Genomic DNA, 15909 nt, shown 5'->3' with positions numbered 1-15909 from the left:
ACTATAATACAAATGCCTATTGGAGAGGGGACCGGCTCCACATAAATCCAGTCTTCAATTGTTGTCATGTTCTCTAAACTCTCTCTCTTACAAAAGTATTGTTCATGCCAAGTTAACTAAGTACTATGTCTATGTTGCTACCATCAATTAAGTTCACCCTCTATGCTCTCAAAGTAATCTCACAAAAGTGCTTTCTCTAATTTTTCTAATTTCGCTACTCTCAAAGTTCATAGGCCATTTCCATTACATCTCTTATGCTAAGTTGTGTGTAGAAATTGTGTCATCGTCTTCTTCTCATACAAACTATCACTATCATGTCTATTATCATACAGACTGAGCACAAAGAATGGGAGGCCATGTCCCCTGTTACGATAGTATTCAGCTTGCGGAGGATCGCGCGCGGGGGGGGGGGGGGGGGGGGGGGGGTACTCACGCTGCACGATGGGTTTTTTTCCCCTAACTTTACACATAAACTTGGGCGGTCGTTTAGACCATTGGACCGAACATTGAGTGCACGTCTGTTACTTAGACTGCGAGAAAAAACTTGGAGAGAGAGAGAGCGCTATGAAGTGGGGGCGAGGGGGCTCTCGGCAGTTTAAGCATTGAACCAATATGTTTATTATATGACAAAGGGGGGCGCTCTGCATAATATTGCAGCCGTGGGTCTTATGAAGCAGGAGTTTGTACACACACCTTATTAACAGAGCTGGTTGTGAAAAATGTAGAGAGCTGTCTTGAACTCTAGTCCTGTAAATAATGACGCAGCTAGATGTTGCTACCGACCCTAGTTCTACCCACAACAACAGCATGCAATGCAGGCTAGAACGGAGGTAATACATGTAATAAATCTTCAATGATAAGCTACACAGGTGCTTCTCTATAGTCTACAAATACATGAGAGAAATAGCTGATAATGTACACACACGAACAAATAAATGCAGTGGAATGCCCTACCCAAATGTATGAGTGAGAGATCCTCTTCTCAAGAATTCTCCACCTCATCCATTCACTGCTGTCATCACTTTGAATTTACTTCTGAGACTGCTCTGACTGCTTCACGGACGGTAAGCTTCGGCTGGAGCTCATCGATTGGTCCAGATTGAAGGACAGAGAATTAGTGGAGGCCTCCGGGTCAGGCCCCGCCGTGGACAAATCAATCGTAGGCTGCTGCTGCTGCTGCATGTTATCGCTAGATGCTTTCATTACTCCTGCATGATCCTCCATGTCACCCCTTTCACTACCCATGAACATGTGCATCTTGGTATCAGAGTTTGTAGAGCTTGTCATGAGAGTTAAGCTGGCAGAAGTCATGATACCTGCACTTGTAGAATGTATAGCACTAGCAGTGGCAGGCAGCGGCAGGTTCGACGATCCAGACCCATTCATCTCATTTCCCACGGGCACCATCACAGAGTCCCCTTCTTGCACTGGCCCGCTTTCCTCCGCATTGTACTTGCTTGTGTTCACTCCTTGATCAATCACATCTTCAGAGAGCTCTTCTCCCTTCTCCGTTACCATGAGATGCTTGCTGCTTATACTGGATCCTCCCCCACAATTAACACCACCACCGGTACTACCACCTAGAAGCCCTTCCTTGTAGAGAGCATTTAGATGATGAAAATATGGGCATGTCTTTGCATTTTCCGGTCTCTTTTTGTTGCTCTCCTTAGCCTTCTTGAAGTACTTGTTTATGTTCTCCCATTTTTCCTTGCAGCGTTTCGCTGTCCGGGCATACCCTTGGCTGGACATGGCTGCCGAAATTTCTTCCCACAGGACAGCTTTCGAGCCGGGCTCATGAAATCTTTGATCAAGGCTTGTCCGGAGCTTGATCAGAGCAAGAACTTCAGGTTTGGGCCATCTCTTACTAGAGGGATCATAACCATCCCTTATATCAGCATTGCTCTCATTTTGCAGGTAGTCCGCAGGAACAATGGCTGAAGAGTGATGGTTATGTGTTTGCACAGGAATGCTGCTAGTAGGGTGGGGCAAAGTGATGCTCTGGCCTGTCATTTTCTGTAGAAAGGCAACCAGAGAGGCATCCCTAGACGCTGAGATAGCCCGCTCAGCTGCACGGACATCTTGCTCCCTGTTGAGCCTGACCATCTCCTGCCTTTTCCAAGCTTCCTCCCTTATCATTCTGTCCTGGTCTCTCCTCTCTAAAGCTTCAAGAAACTTCTGCTGCATGTGCTCCTGCTTATCTATCACTTTCTTCATTATTTTCTCAAAGAAAATGAGGTACTTCTTCAACGACTTTCTCTTCCTTTTCTTGCCTCTGGGTGTGTTCTGAACGGTGGTGGCAGCGGCTGGCATCGCAGTTTCATGACCTGCAGGCTCATCAAGCTCATCATCCTGGTCCCCATCATCATCATCTTCCTCGTCATCATCGAAGTCCTCGTCGTCGTCGTTATCATCAGAGTCGTCAAAGAAATACTGAGAGGTGGTGTTTACGGGTTCACGTTTCATAGACTCCACCCTTTCCAAGGTCCTTGCAATGTGGGCATTCTTGGCGGCGGCAGCATGAGCAGCAGCAGCTGATGTAGAATTAAAAGGAGGGAAAGATGCTAAAGGAACAGGGCCACTAATATTACTGCTACTGAAATTGTTCAGAGGGGTGTGATTGGCTGCAGTGAGATTAAGGCCAGCATGAGCTGTGGCAGGAGTATCACCGTTGAGGCTAATCAAGAGTCCGCCGCTGCCGCAGGAATGAGCAATGGTATTACTACCCACAGCAGTATTGGTATGCAGGAGCTGGTTTGGGCTCTTGGAATTGTTCAAATTAATGAGAGAAGTGGTATCTCCTGCTTTACCATACAAGGCCTCCAGCTGAGTGAAGAATCGGTAACTCTTGCCATCTTGCCTGCCAGTCTTGCCCTCTTTGGTCCTCTTGTAGTACTTGTGCACATTCTCGAATTTCTCCTTGCACTTCTTGGCACTCCTATGGTAACCCATTTCCGCCAGCTTCCTGCATGTCAAAAGTTCACAGAAGTAAATTACTCTTCTTCTATTTTTTTAAAACCATAAGCGCTGAGAAAAAGTTATACAGCATGGGTTTTTTCAAAATGCTATTTGCTGTATTTAAAGACGCTCTTCTTCTACACGAGATTCTTGCCTGAAGCCTGAACAAGATACACATGGCTAATATTTGGATGGGGAAATAATCTCACGTGTAGAGTTAATTGGTTGACAATAAGTGTATGTGCAAAAGACCAAGACAAAATCATACAGCTCGACCTACCATGTACATTGTAAACTTGACAATTCACACAACTGGTAGTGCTCAAAAAACACCTGATTTTAGTGTGATTTCACCCACTCTAAATTTCTTTTATTTTTTTTTATGATGCTTTGCATCGGCTAGTTTTATTGGATTGCGCCCACACACCCACACCTTTATTGGATTGCGCCCACACACCCACACCTACGTGTCACAAGGTTTGAACCAAAGTTTGCACTAAGCCAACTCCACTAATTCACCTCTAAATTTTAAATTAAAGGTGAGAAAACCTACAAAATTTAGTGTAAAAACCTTCTCACACTATCAGTTTTCCTTTAAGATTTGTCATATGTAGGATTTCTAAGTTTTAAAATTGAAGGTGAGAAAACCTACAAATTTGAAGAAACTTAGAGTAAAAAAAAATTCACACCACCAGTCTACCTTTAAGATTTGTCATATGTAGGTTTTCTATTTTTTTTCAAAAAAACATTTATTTTGAGCACTGCTACAATTTACCCGCCTCTTGACATTAAGCACCCACCAAACTGGACAGGATAATTATGACATCTCTGGAGGGGATAAGTGTGACATCTTTGACACTTATGATCTAGAGGTCTCCCTTTCATACTCATTAATACTGTGTAAAAACTGCCCCGCTGTAAAACATGTAACTAAAAGTAAGCAAATCTTATGGATCATGCAAATGGAGCAGACAACATTGCTTCCAAAGTAAAGTACAAAGCCCATAGCTTTTCTTTATGTAGAAAAATTACATCCTAAGTTGCATTATTTGCTTTTCAAAAATACAAGAATGATTACTTATAACCACTGTCACATACACAAAGAGGGATGAATCAATTTTTGCATTCAAATATACTATCGGATATTGTTTGATCGAATATTATTCAATCCAATACAATATATTCTATAGAATAGTCGTACATAGAGCACTATTCTATGGAATTGTATTTGTTCGAATACAAATCTACCTACTATGTGGATATAAAATTTTATTTTAGAGCATAGTAAATAATGTTCTATCTTGCAACATTCTATCAAATGAAATACAATCAAATACTATTCTCTCATTATTTTATAGAGTATAACACTATAAAATCGGAATCGATCAAATAAATTGTATTCTATTGAATACTATCGATCAATCAAAGAATTTGGTCAAATCATTCAATTCTTCTCATATAATACAAACACCATGAACTCATCTACTGAATCATCCACTTTAATATGATCATCTAATTTGAATAATGAAATATGGGTCACATCATGAAATATAAGCATTGAATGCATCTAAGGAAGAAACATATGCTTTAAGTGATGTTCAATCTTGCTCATCTTAACATCAGTGAGAGATAGGGATCAAGGAACAATGAAAATAACATATTTTCTATAGAATACACACACACACACACACACACACACACACCTAGATGAATCCACGATAAGCCCAGATTTACCCTTAAAGGAAAGTGCAATTAGGTAGAGACCCGTCACCCATGGTAGTCACCCACAAAACAATTTAACCATCATCTCCATCATGTGTAGTATTGACTAGTGGTACGATATCCCCACTAACGTCGTTAGTGACTAATAATGGCTATAGAGCTACGTATTAACATATGCTCCCAAACACCACATACACCACACGTACACACACATGAGCATGCATCAACAGAAAGTTCAACATACTCAAACTACCTGCACAAGACTTTCAAAATGTAAGTATATCTTATGGATTAATGCCAATCGAATAGATAGCATTGTTTTCACAAGAAACAACAACACGCAATAACTTTTCTTTGTGACATGTAGTCTAAATATGTGTGTATAAACATATGTGTCTACATTATATGCATATATGTATATGTACGTTTGTGTGTGTGTGTGTGTGTGTGTGTGTGTGTGTGTGTGGCATCATATGAGAACATGGCTTTGTGTGATGTATGTCTCACATCTTAAACTAAATGCAATGGTAGGACCAAAGGAGGGGGTAACGCAAGGGAATTTCAAAATACTCTTGTCAATTCCAAAGTTCATAAAACATAGGGCATCCTCACGTTTCACTCTTACCGGCGACCTTCCAATCATGTTAACATACCCAAAATGTATCACACAAGCTCAACAAGGGAGGCAATTAAATTCAAAAGTTCAAAATAGATAAGCAAAAATATTCTAACAAGAGTAGTTTTAAAGAACTACGATAACAAAGAGGCTATTGTAAACTATGCTTTGCATGAATGTTATATTATAAAAGATTAGTAATAGTAGTGTAAACCCATGAGGTGAATGAATTCACACATCAAGACCTTGAGCATAGGTGCCACTAGGACACAAATTAGCTCATCCTAACCATGACATCAAGATGGATAGAGACACTAAATACAACGTATTTAGGTATAACAAAATGTTGTGCCGCACTAGAACTTAATTTTGAACTATAAAATACATCAAGCACAGAATCCTATATATGTTTAAGGCATGAGTGCTATGTGGCATGTGTGTGTGTGTGTGTGTGTGTGTGTGTGTGTGTGTGTGTGTGTGTGTGTGTGTTGATGCATGCTTGCTAAACATACTACAATCATCACACTTTCTACATAGCATGAAAAATATACGAGTGTGTGTTTGTGTGTGTGCAATGCATGCCTGCTAAACATACTACAATCATCACACTTTCATAGCATGAAAAAATAATATTTAGAAGTCAAAAGTTTCCAACAAAAACTAGTGGCATTGCAGATAGTAAATTAAAAAAAAATAACACTTTCCTCATTGTGAGGATATTGCCATCTTGATCGTACTTGAGCTCTCTACTTAACACGCTCTAGATCTCTCCTTCTCCATCACAATCAGTAGGCCTTGAAGGTGAGCTTGACTCATCAATCTTAAAGCAAAAAGTTCTTCAAGAAGATGCAACAATAGAAGCCTTTAAAAACATTTATAAATAAAAACATTATGTACGTTAGTACTGGATAGCCAATAGGTATTGTATCAAACATCATGTTTTGGATCATAAATTCGTGGAATATATGCAACCTTGCACATCATAGAAACACGGAGGGTTCAGTATATTGAAAATTGCCATCTTTTGAATATCCCCTATCTATAAATCTTTTTAATTAGTAGTATAATGTACCCTTTTCTTTCAAAATTTGTAAGTTCCTCTTAACACTAGGTTGGTAACCCAACAGGACATAAAAGTGTCCTTTCAGGGTTTTGGAAAAAACCTCCAAAACCATAGTAGATCCACTCATTTTGTAAAATGCTTTCATGAGGTTATAGTTCAAGGCCTACTACACATGGAAAAAATAAGACAATTGTAAAATTTCTCCATCTTTTGGTCACACCAAGCCTCCAAAGTTGATGGACCAGTACATTTTCATCAAAACAGTTATTTCTTACATTTTGTTGCATAAAAATAAGATTAGGGATTTTTGTAGGACTTGAGATAAATTCCCTAGTTAACTTCAATGGGTTGGTGATCAGAACATATGATTGCTTCTCACTCACTTTTTTTTTTTTTGCCAAAAGAAATAGGTACAAAAAAGTTGAATTTTTACCATTCTGCAAACCTATCATCAAAGTTTCTATAGCCACGCTTACTAAAAATTATATATGCATGTGTTCTTAGTTCCCTATTGTCCTTTGGGTTCATAAGGAGCCATGGAGCATGTCAAAAGAATAATACATCTCTTACCAAGGGGAATCTTGGGGACAAAGATGAAGTGCTAAATACAGTAAACATGAAAAAACTGGGTTCAACATTATGAGTTGTAGAATCCCATAGAAACTATTCAATATCTAGCCAAATTTGATCCTTATGAGTAGATATGGTTACTACCTACAAAATGCATGTAGTTGTCACAAGAAACTAACAATATTGAAAAAGCTATACTTGATATACTAGAATGTTTCGTTTTTTTCTATAATTGAAAAAAATCAACCATGTTATCTACTATGCAAAATAGGGTATTAGGTGTCCCAAAACTCAAGGAATATTAGCTTTATGTTACAATATACGACATAGAAAATCAAAACTGCATTTGGATATCATGAAAGCCACCAAAAAAATCATAGAAGAGCTAAAATTGGCTAAAAAAACAGGATTTGACAATTTTTGTAATTTGGTCATAACTTACAACTTTAACATTTATTTCTCCCTAGAAGCATCAGGACATGTTGATCAGGACTACTAAAGATAGTTCTCTAGCATTATAGATCTCACAAACATGAATTCTAGAGTGGTATAGTTGCAAAAAGTTGAAAAAAGCCAAAAACAGGACCCGGTTTTTCACACAGTTTAGGTTGTGAAATGTTGTGCAAGGACAAGGTTAAAGATGGAATTGATATTCCAAAAAAATGTCGAGTTTTTTTCAGCTCATGAGACAACTTTCTAGACAGATAGCACCTCAAAATCCATTTTGAAACTCTTGACATAATTCAAGGAAAATGGTCACTTAACAGGACATAAAAGTGTCCCATCACCAACCTAGTGTTAAGTCTGAAAAAGTAGTATCCTTTTGTATATAAATTTTGGTAACTTGTAAGAACTTTGAAAATAACCATTCTGTTGAACTCATCTGATAACTACATTTTTTTATGAGTAACCTCTTCGAGTATAGAAACTCAACTACATTTGCAAAGATCCCGTTTTGCAAGAGAATTGTTGAGCTGATCGTATCGCAACCTCATGCATCGTGAGGAGTCCACCCTAAAATATGTAAGTATAGCACGTGAGTTCATCGAAAGGTCTTCAATGAACAAATGTGGATTTAGCCATGAAGCAAGGCAATATCATTGTCTTATCTCTTTGCAATCTTCGTGAAGATCAACAATTTCCATATCGCATTTTATAATGAGAAATTGTCACCAAGCGTTCCAAATAGGATGACCACATAACCTCTTACATGAGTAGGCAAAAGACTTCATATTCTCAAAATCAATGTTTTATCAATCATTTTGTAAAGATGGTCACAGGGTATTTGTTTGTTTTGCAAGAAAAGAAGAGCTTGAATGTTTAATATTACAAAACTATCACAAAGGAAGACTCTACAAATCCTAGCATACGATATAGCCAAATTACAAGATACAAGCAACGGTGAAAAATCCATCAAGATCTCCATGAAGCACAAAGTTGAGGGGGAGAACCAATGGATCTATAAGCATAGGTAAAAATGATATGTTCAGATATGAAGAAAATAGAGTGGTGAAGAGGCTTATGATTGTAAACATGGTTGTATAAAACTACCCAAGACTTCCTATAGCTCGACGTGATACAAAACTACCAAGACATCATCCTCTATAACTTCCCTGACTAACCAACAACATGCACCACCACGGTAGCAAAATGTAGCACTACTATCTACACCAAGAAGCGGAGCCCATATTGAAGGTCTTGAAGATAAAAGTAATTGCTTCCAAGAGAAGACATCACCAAACTCACATGAAGATCTTTAAAAAATGATAACCGCCCAAAGGGAGATTCCACCACACTTTCATTAGGTATCCAAAATTGAAGGACAAGTTGCCAATGAGGAACACATTCAATACACCAAGATAATCCTAATTTACCACCAACCACCACATCCCAAACCACCAAATCTCACGCCTGCAAATAGCCCACAAATAGGGAAGACAACAACATGCACATACACACACTTATCCACTCCACAAACACATGCAGGCAAGCCCAATGCACCCACAAGCAACACATGTAGTTAAGCAACCCACGATAGAAACACACAAAAGGAAAAACTCTCGAGGACGATATAAACAAGCACACATACACAAAACAATAAAACTCCGAGGACAATATAAACACGCGCACATACACAAAACAATAAAACTCAAAGCACAAGCCTCACAAGAACAAACAAGAAAAGCAAACACAGAGAATATACCCATTGCAAAGAAAGACACCATGGTGACTAAGGATGCCAATCAACCAGACCTTCTTCTCCTGAACTAACATGATTACATATTTAAGTGGACCCTTCGAGCTAACATAGAACTTCTTTTCAAGGGGCCACTAGTTTAAAATGAGAGTTGTCATCTTTAGAGTTGGTTACTGGAACCTATTGACCTTCAAGAATTATCGAGAGTCCACGTCATCCTTCCTTTCCTTAGGTTGCCAAGCTACCTTTTCCGATTCTCTTTGTATGAGAGATTCCGCTGACTTTTAAATTGTTGATTGTCTTGGATGCTTTTCAGCTATATTCGTAGGTTTTCAAACATTTTGGCTTTTTGCCTACTCATGGCCTATCCAACCATTTTGTATCTAGCAATGCATGGCCTTGAGGATAGGCTCTTGTTTGAAAATCTCTTTGAAATTTTCACCATAGAAACGAGTTATGTTTTCTTCTCGGGGGGTGCACCTTTAAGAAACTATTCATATAATGTGCATTCAAAGGGTATTAAAAAAAACCCTTTATTCACATGCTTAAGGTAATAAAATGACCCTTCTTACGAGTTTTTCTTTAAAATCATTAAAAAAAACCCTTCTGCTATTATAATCCTGTTAAAATTTTAAAATTTTGACAATTAAACACCCATTCTTTTGAACTCACGTGGTAACTTACATGTGAACCCACCGAGATCTTCTTAGAGAGAGAGAGAGAGAGAGAGAGAGAGAGAGAGAGAGAGATGCCAATGAAAGAAGGAAAAGAGAAAGAACACAATGGTTAACTCTAAGATGGTCCGCCATTTAGGTGCTTAGTGCTTCATTCTCGAATATCAACTCTAAGATTAATTAGTATTCTTTAGCAAAGCAAGAACATAATATATCACAAAGTAGTGGCTTATTGCTTCTAGAATATCAACTCTAAGATTTAGTATTCTTTAGCAAAGTAAGAACATATTGAGCTAACCTATGAGCTTCCACGATATTGAAGAAAATCATCGTCTCTCAAAAAGAAAAAGAAAATTTGTTTGTCCAATAAAATAGTAAAAGGACATAAATAGTAGTAAAAGCTTTTAAACAAAGTAGCATATGCATTTGGAGCCCCCTAGAGTGAGTTGAAAGTCCTCGTCAAAAAATATCATTGATCACTAATTCTAAGTGCGTTACATTATTAACGATATATTGTTTAGCAAGTTTTGATCTATCTGGAGAAGAGTACCTACATGGAAAACCAATGATAATGTACACTTCTTCTCATTGCACCTGATTAACGATATTCCTTGAAAAATAGCACTTTCTTGTGAAATTATTTCTTGTATCTTTCATCAACTCATTTAACACCATGGAACAAATAAAATTTACACAAATGCTTTTCCTAGCCATAAAAAATGTGGCTTAATTAGTACACATCTTGGTGGTAGGGAAATCTAGAGTTGATAGCATGTATGCCAAAGAGCCAAGATCAAGATCTCCTAATTATCACTAACTCATAAAATACAAGATGAAAATGTCAGCAACGACACTAGTCCAATGAACACAGCAATGTCATGATTTATGGAGCAAAGTGAGCATATATAGCGCGTATTAGCCAATAATTCAAGGAAGAGATAAGCAGTAAAAGAGTGCATGACAAAATCGAAGAGGGAAAAGGAAATGATACAATAACAAAAAAAGGTGACAGTACAAAGCATTTTTATAACTAAGAGAAGCACCATATGGAGTTGCAGCACTACAAGCGTGGTCATTATATCCTAATCAAATGGCTAAAAGGCATTAGCCCTTCAAATGACTTCATGAGAATTGTATTGTATATGAGGAGCACCATTACCACTAGGGACAAGGAATATAGGGTTTAACATATGAGTTAGCTGCATCTTCAAGCTAGCAACTCTAATGCAAATTAGCTTCTCTACTTTTGGTATGGTATTTAAGGCACTATCTATGCATTAAGTAGGGGATTATGCTAGCCCTTCAATTGACTTCATGAGAAATGTTATGCATTTGAGGAGCATCATTACCACAAGGGACAAAGAATATAGGGTAATTTAACATATGAGTTAGGTGCATCTTCAAGAAACTCTAATGTACTCCGATGCAGAGCTTCTCTATGTTTGGTATAATATTTAAGGCACTATCTATGCATTAAATAGGGGATTATGCTTGCCAACTCCCCTACCCTCTTAATTTGGACAACAACATCCACATCAAATGCATCTTTGTGGGACAAAATGAAACTGAAGGAGGAGGTTACTTGCATTCAAGCTTTAACCTAATCATTCTTTCTAAATGCTAGAAAAAGGAGTGATTAGTTTAATTCAATGTTGTACCACCCATAGGTTGATTTCAGCTTACGTTCTCTCCTCGATCCCTCATTTGGATAGTAGTGTGTACAATCTACATAAAGGTATAATTGAGCCCTTTCTAGAGGTACTTGGTTTTAGCACAAGAAATTTTAGTGAACATTGCTCTTTGATTTCCCCCATATGTCAATGGCAAGAGGGCGCCAGCACTTGAATAGTATATGTACCATATCCTACACTCGCTCACATTGAGCATGATTTGCAAAGCTTCACTTCCCTTAAGACATGCTGCAGCATAGTGTTGAGCATGAGATGCCTATGATCAAGGTTTGGAATGGTGTTTTCCCAAAATATCCATAGTGTTAACGTAGCACAGAGAAATGGGTATTACTAATTATCTCTTGAACTCTCAAGTGATAAAGAGATCTTTCGATGGGAGAATGCCAAGGACTCACAAACGAGAAATAGGTCTCGGTCTTTCTGATAGAGATTTGGAGGTGATGCCCATGGTTTGTTTCTTGTTTTGCCTCTGCCAGTTCCAGTAACACTCTGACGCTACGCTAGCCAATACCTAGAGATGGTGACTTGCGAAATTAGATGTGTTAATTCATTCCATAACCGCTTTACTTATAGCAGGATGATACACAAAATCTGCCTCATTAAAGTGTCAAGATTTTTCTGATTCAGTCTCCTCAAACTCCACTTCGTATTGAATGTGTGTGTGTATTGAGAGACAGAGAGAGAGAGTATAAATACCTGGAAATTTCTTCCCACAGCGGACCCTTGAGGCTAGAGTCTCTAAAAGCAGCATCCATTTCTGATCTGATCTTCAGCAGGGCCAAGGCCTCCTGTCTTGGCCACCTGTTGCCCCCCCCACCTCTCTCCCCTTCCTCATCCACCTCCTCCCCATCTCCAGACGTCTCTTCTCTCGTCGTCTTGTTCGGCGTTGCTACGAGCACTTGGACCTCCGTGCTTGGCACAATTTCTCCTCCCCCTGTGTTTCCTTGAGCTTCCAAAGGTTGGTCTTTTTGCCTGGCTAGTTGAACTGGATCGCTGCTTGTTGCTTGCTGCTGTGTCTTCAGAACCCCAAGATCATGAGCTGTGGTTTGCGGAACATGATGTAATTGTTGTTGCTGGTGTTGCTTGATGTCTGCTTGTAGCTGCTGGGCTGCTGACTGCAATGCTTGAGTTGATTGCGGTGTTTGAGCCAGTGGATGTGATGCCGGTGGCGGTGTGGACAAAGTTTTAGGCGGTACACCGCCCATGTTCACACTAAATCCATGTTGTACATGTTGCTGTTGATGCTGGGATTGCAAAAACGATGGCTGTGTCGACGCGGATGTAATGTGTGATTGAGATGCTTGAGTGTGTGCAGGTGGATGAGAAAGAGAGAGGCCATGGCCATGGGCATGTGCTTGCCCGGGTGTCGCGGACGATGATGAGAGCGACATGTCGTGGGAGAGGTTGAACAAGTGCCCATGTGATGCACCCACTCTGCTGGCCACATACTGGGGAACTTCCCCATATTGCCCAGCAGCTTGCATGCTTGTAAGGATGGTGGACTGGGAAACTTAATAATCAATCAATCAATTCTAACAACAGACTTAACCAAAGAAAGGAGATGAAAATCAACAAGAAAATGCTACATCTCGTAGGGGGATAAGAACGAGGCGATCAATTGTGATGCTTCTTGGGGGGGGGGTGTGCGCGCACATACATGCGCATGCACTCATGAGATTGAGGGTGGGTTAGAGAATACCCAAAAAGGAAAGGGTGGAGGCAGGGGTTACTTGAGCAAAAGGGTCTAAGAAAGGGAGAAAACTGTGGAGAGAAAGGTGAGAAATGAAGTGCATAAGTGCTGTGCTTTTTTTTTTCATCAAGGGGAGGTTAACAGGGACGAAAAGAGGTGTATAGGGAAGAGGGACTAGGAAACGTAGGGAGGTGTGTGTGTGTGAGAGAGAGAGAGAGAGAGAGTCTGCTGGTACTTGTGATTGCACAATCACTGCATGGGAGCTTTTCTAATGAGTGTAGGGGTTACAACAGTGGGTGTAGTAGTAGGAGGAGAGAAAGGTAGAATAAAGGGAAGCTGTGCTGCAGCAGGGTGATGTTATTCTGATGAGATGAGACGAGGAGGGGGGGGGGGGGGGGGGGATTGGGTGAGGAAAGAGAGGAGGTGGAGACGAGAGTGAGGACAAGGACTACTACCGAATGATTCTTTTGTGGTTCTTGGGATTTGAGATTTGCTTGCTTGCAAACAAAGAATTTACATGATTCAGAGGAGAGAGAGAGAGAGCCCTGGCCCCTCAGCGGCTGAGCCCTCGGTAACAAGGCAGTTATTGTTAAGCTCACGAGGGTAGAATCTGTCTACAAGAATCTTCATCCACAGTTTACACTGAGGCTACTCTCCTCTTTTCCTTCTGCTCCCCCCTCTCTCTCTCTCTCTCTCTCTCTCTCTCTCTCACACACACACACACAAGCTGTTGTTTGTCTCTCAAGGGAACAGTCATCGCCCTAAGAGTGTAGATAATTCTGGCCTCCCGAGTTCAGAGGAAACTAGTGACAAAAGCGTCTGCCTCCGGTTTCTTGGGGCATAGTCCTGGTCGTTCTTCTTGTCCACTTTTACGGTGGATAAGGGGAGCGACCGGGCTTGCCCCGCCGGACTCCGAAAACAAAAAAACAAGCTGCTGTTTCTTCCTTCTCCAAGACTATCTCCATTGACAATTTGAGAAGGCTCAGGCGGGATCGGTCTCTCTCTCTCTCTCTCTCTCTCTCACACACACAGTGTCCATTGACAATTTAATCAAGCGCTCTCTTCTCTCTCTTACACATGCCCCGTCTCTCTAGCCACCTGCGAAAGCGCCAACTTGTTTTACAGAATCACATTCTTTTACAGAATCACACTCTCTCTCTCTCTCTCTCACACAGCTCTCACACCATTGAATCTTCATCCGTGTTTTCACTCTACCTGGCAACAGTGAGACGGTGTCAATTGAGCACTGAGCACAACTTCTTGTTCTTGACCATTGCACTCTCTCTCTCTACGTAGGTCTGAGATCATAACACACACACAGCGACAATTTTTTCTTCGGGGGAATTACCAAAATTCCCTTTTAATTTGTGAAAATTACCAGAATACCCTTCTAATATAATTTTCCCTTTTTCTCACTCTCTCTCTCTCTCTCCCTCTCTCTCATCTTGACCCTTAAGCAGTGCCCAGTGCCGCCTGCCCATCCCACCATTGACATTGCGGTTCCTCTCTCTTAAGACTTCTTATCCAGTTATTTTCTCTGTCCAGGCTCTCTCCTCTGACGCCGTTGCAACCTGCAACTAGCTCTCTCGCTCTCTCTCTCTCTCTCTCTTCATAACTTCCTCCTTCTCTCTCTACATGTGAAAAGCGTCGTGAGAGAAGCTCCTGCACACGTTCATACATGGCACTGTTACAAATTTTGACACCAACCCAATAAAGTAATGAGGGGGAAAAAGGGGTTGGGAAACTCCAACAAGAGATGTCAATAATTCAAACACCCCTTAGAGAGAGAGAAAATCATTGTTTTAGAGAGATGAAACCATTGTTTTTTTTTTCTTCTCAAGGGAAGGAGGGGCCCTTTTCACGTTTTCGACAAAACAATGTTGGTCACATTAATGTGCTGGTGCTTACCTCATCCACATTGTAAACTAGTCATTCTTGCTGCACATAAAGTCATCCACAGGTTAGAATATACTAATATCTTCCGCTTTATTACCCCCCCCCCCCCCCCCCCCCCCCCCCCCCCACCCCCCCCCCCCCCCCCCCCCCCCCCCCCCCCCCCCCCCCCCCCCCCCCCCCCCACCCCCCCCCCCCCCCCCCCCCCCCCCCCCCCCCCCCCCCCCCCCCTCCCCCCCCTCCCCACCCCCCCCCCCCCCCCCCCGCCCCCCCACCCCCCCCCCCCCCCCCCCCGCCCCCCCCCCCCCCCCCCCCCCCCCCCCCCCCCCACCCCCCCCCCCCCCCCCCCCCCCCCCCCCCCCCCCCCCCCCCCCCCCCCCCCCCCCCCCCCCCCCCCCCCCCCCCCCCCCCCCCCCCCCCCCCCCCCCCCCCCCCCCCCCCCCCCAAAACCCTCTTTCTTTTTTGTAGTTCCTCCACCTTATCACAGGCCCAAAGTATTTTTTGTATTCTAAATTATAAAACCTTTACAGGCGTGCAAGTCCCTCATTAATCCGTTTTTGGAAGCTTTCTAACAAGTCCATGTGAGGTTGGTTGACATGAACGAAGACTTGCCTTCAAGGAGAAAGATGACCCATATGCGCTCTTTTTTCTTTGATGAGAAGTAAAATTCAAAGCACACACAAAAGCGTTTGAAACAAGCATGTGTGACAATTTATGATCTCACTCTTGAAAGGTGACTAGCTAGTGCCATGAATACCAATCAATACAAGTGTTGCTCTTTGCATCGACATTTCCTAAGTATTCCAGGTAATATAGCATCTTCCTTTTTACTAGAAGA

General features: G+C 41.3%; 1 protein-coding gene across 1 annotated transcript; it reads right to left on the bottom strand.

The window, feature by feature from the left end:
- Positions 1 to 570: 570 nt before the first annotated feature.
- Positions 571 to 13506, bottom strand: LOC147465982 (uncharacterized). The gene is made up of 2 exons (XM_086523104.1): positions 12185 to 13506; positions 571 to 2962 (listed from the first exon to the last, which is right to left on the bottom strand). The coding sequence occupies exons 1-2, from the start codon at positions 12970 to 12972 to the stop codon at positions 1030 to 1032; spliced, it is 2721 nt and encodes a 906-aa protein (XP_086379230.1). The 5' UTR covers positions 12973 to 13506; the 3' UTR covers positions 571 to 1029.
- Between the last annotated feature and the right edge of the window lie 2403 nt (positions 13507 to 15909).

The sequence above is a fragment of the Adiantum capillus-veneris genome, chromosome 1 (genome assembly GCF_014529385.1).
Source record: "Adiantum capillus-veneris isolate H3 chromosome 1, ASM1452938v2, whole genome shotgun sequence".
Lineage (NCBI taxonomy): Eukaryota > Viridiplantae > Streptophyta > Polypodiopsida > Polypodiales > Pteridaceae > Adiantum > Adiantum capillus-veneris.
This window is presented reverse-complemented; position numbering and strand designations above follow the sequence as displayed.

What these genes read in the sequence shown, in the direction of transcription:
- LOC147465982 (XM_086523104.1), bottom strand. Translation starts at nt 12,972, where the DNA reads ATGCAAGCTGCTGGGCAATATGGGGAAGTTCCCCAGTATGTGGCCAGC. An exon ending in CTGTGGGAAGAAATTTCCAG is followed by an intron (nt 2,963 to 12,184) that starts GTATTTATACTC and finishes TTTGACATGCAG; the next exon opens with GAAGCTGGCGGAAATGGGTT.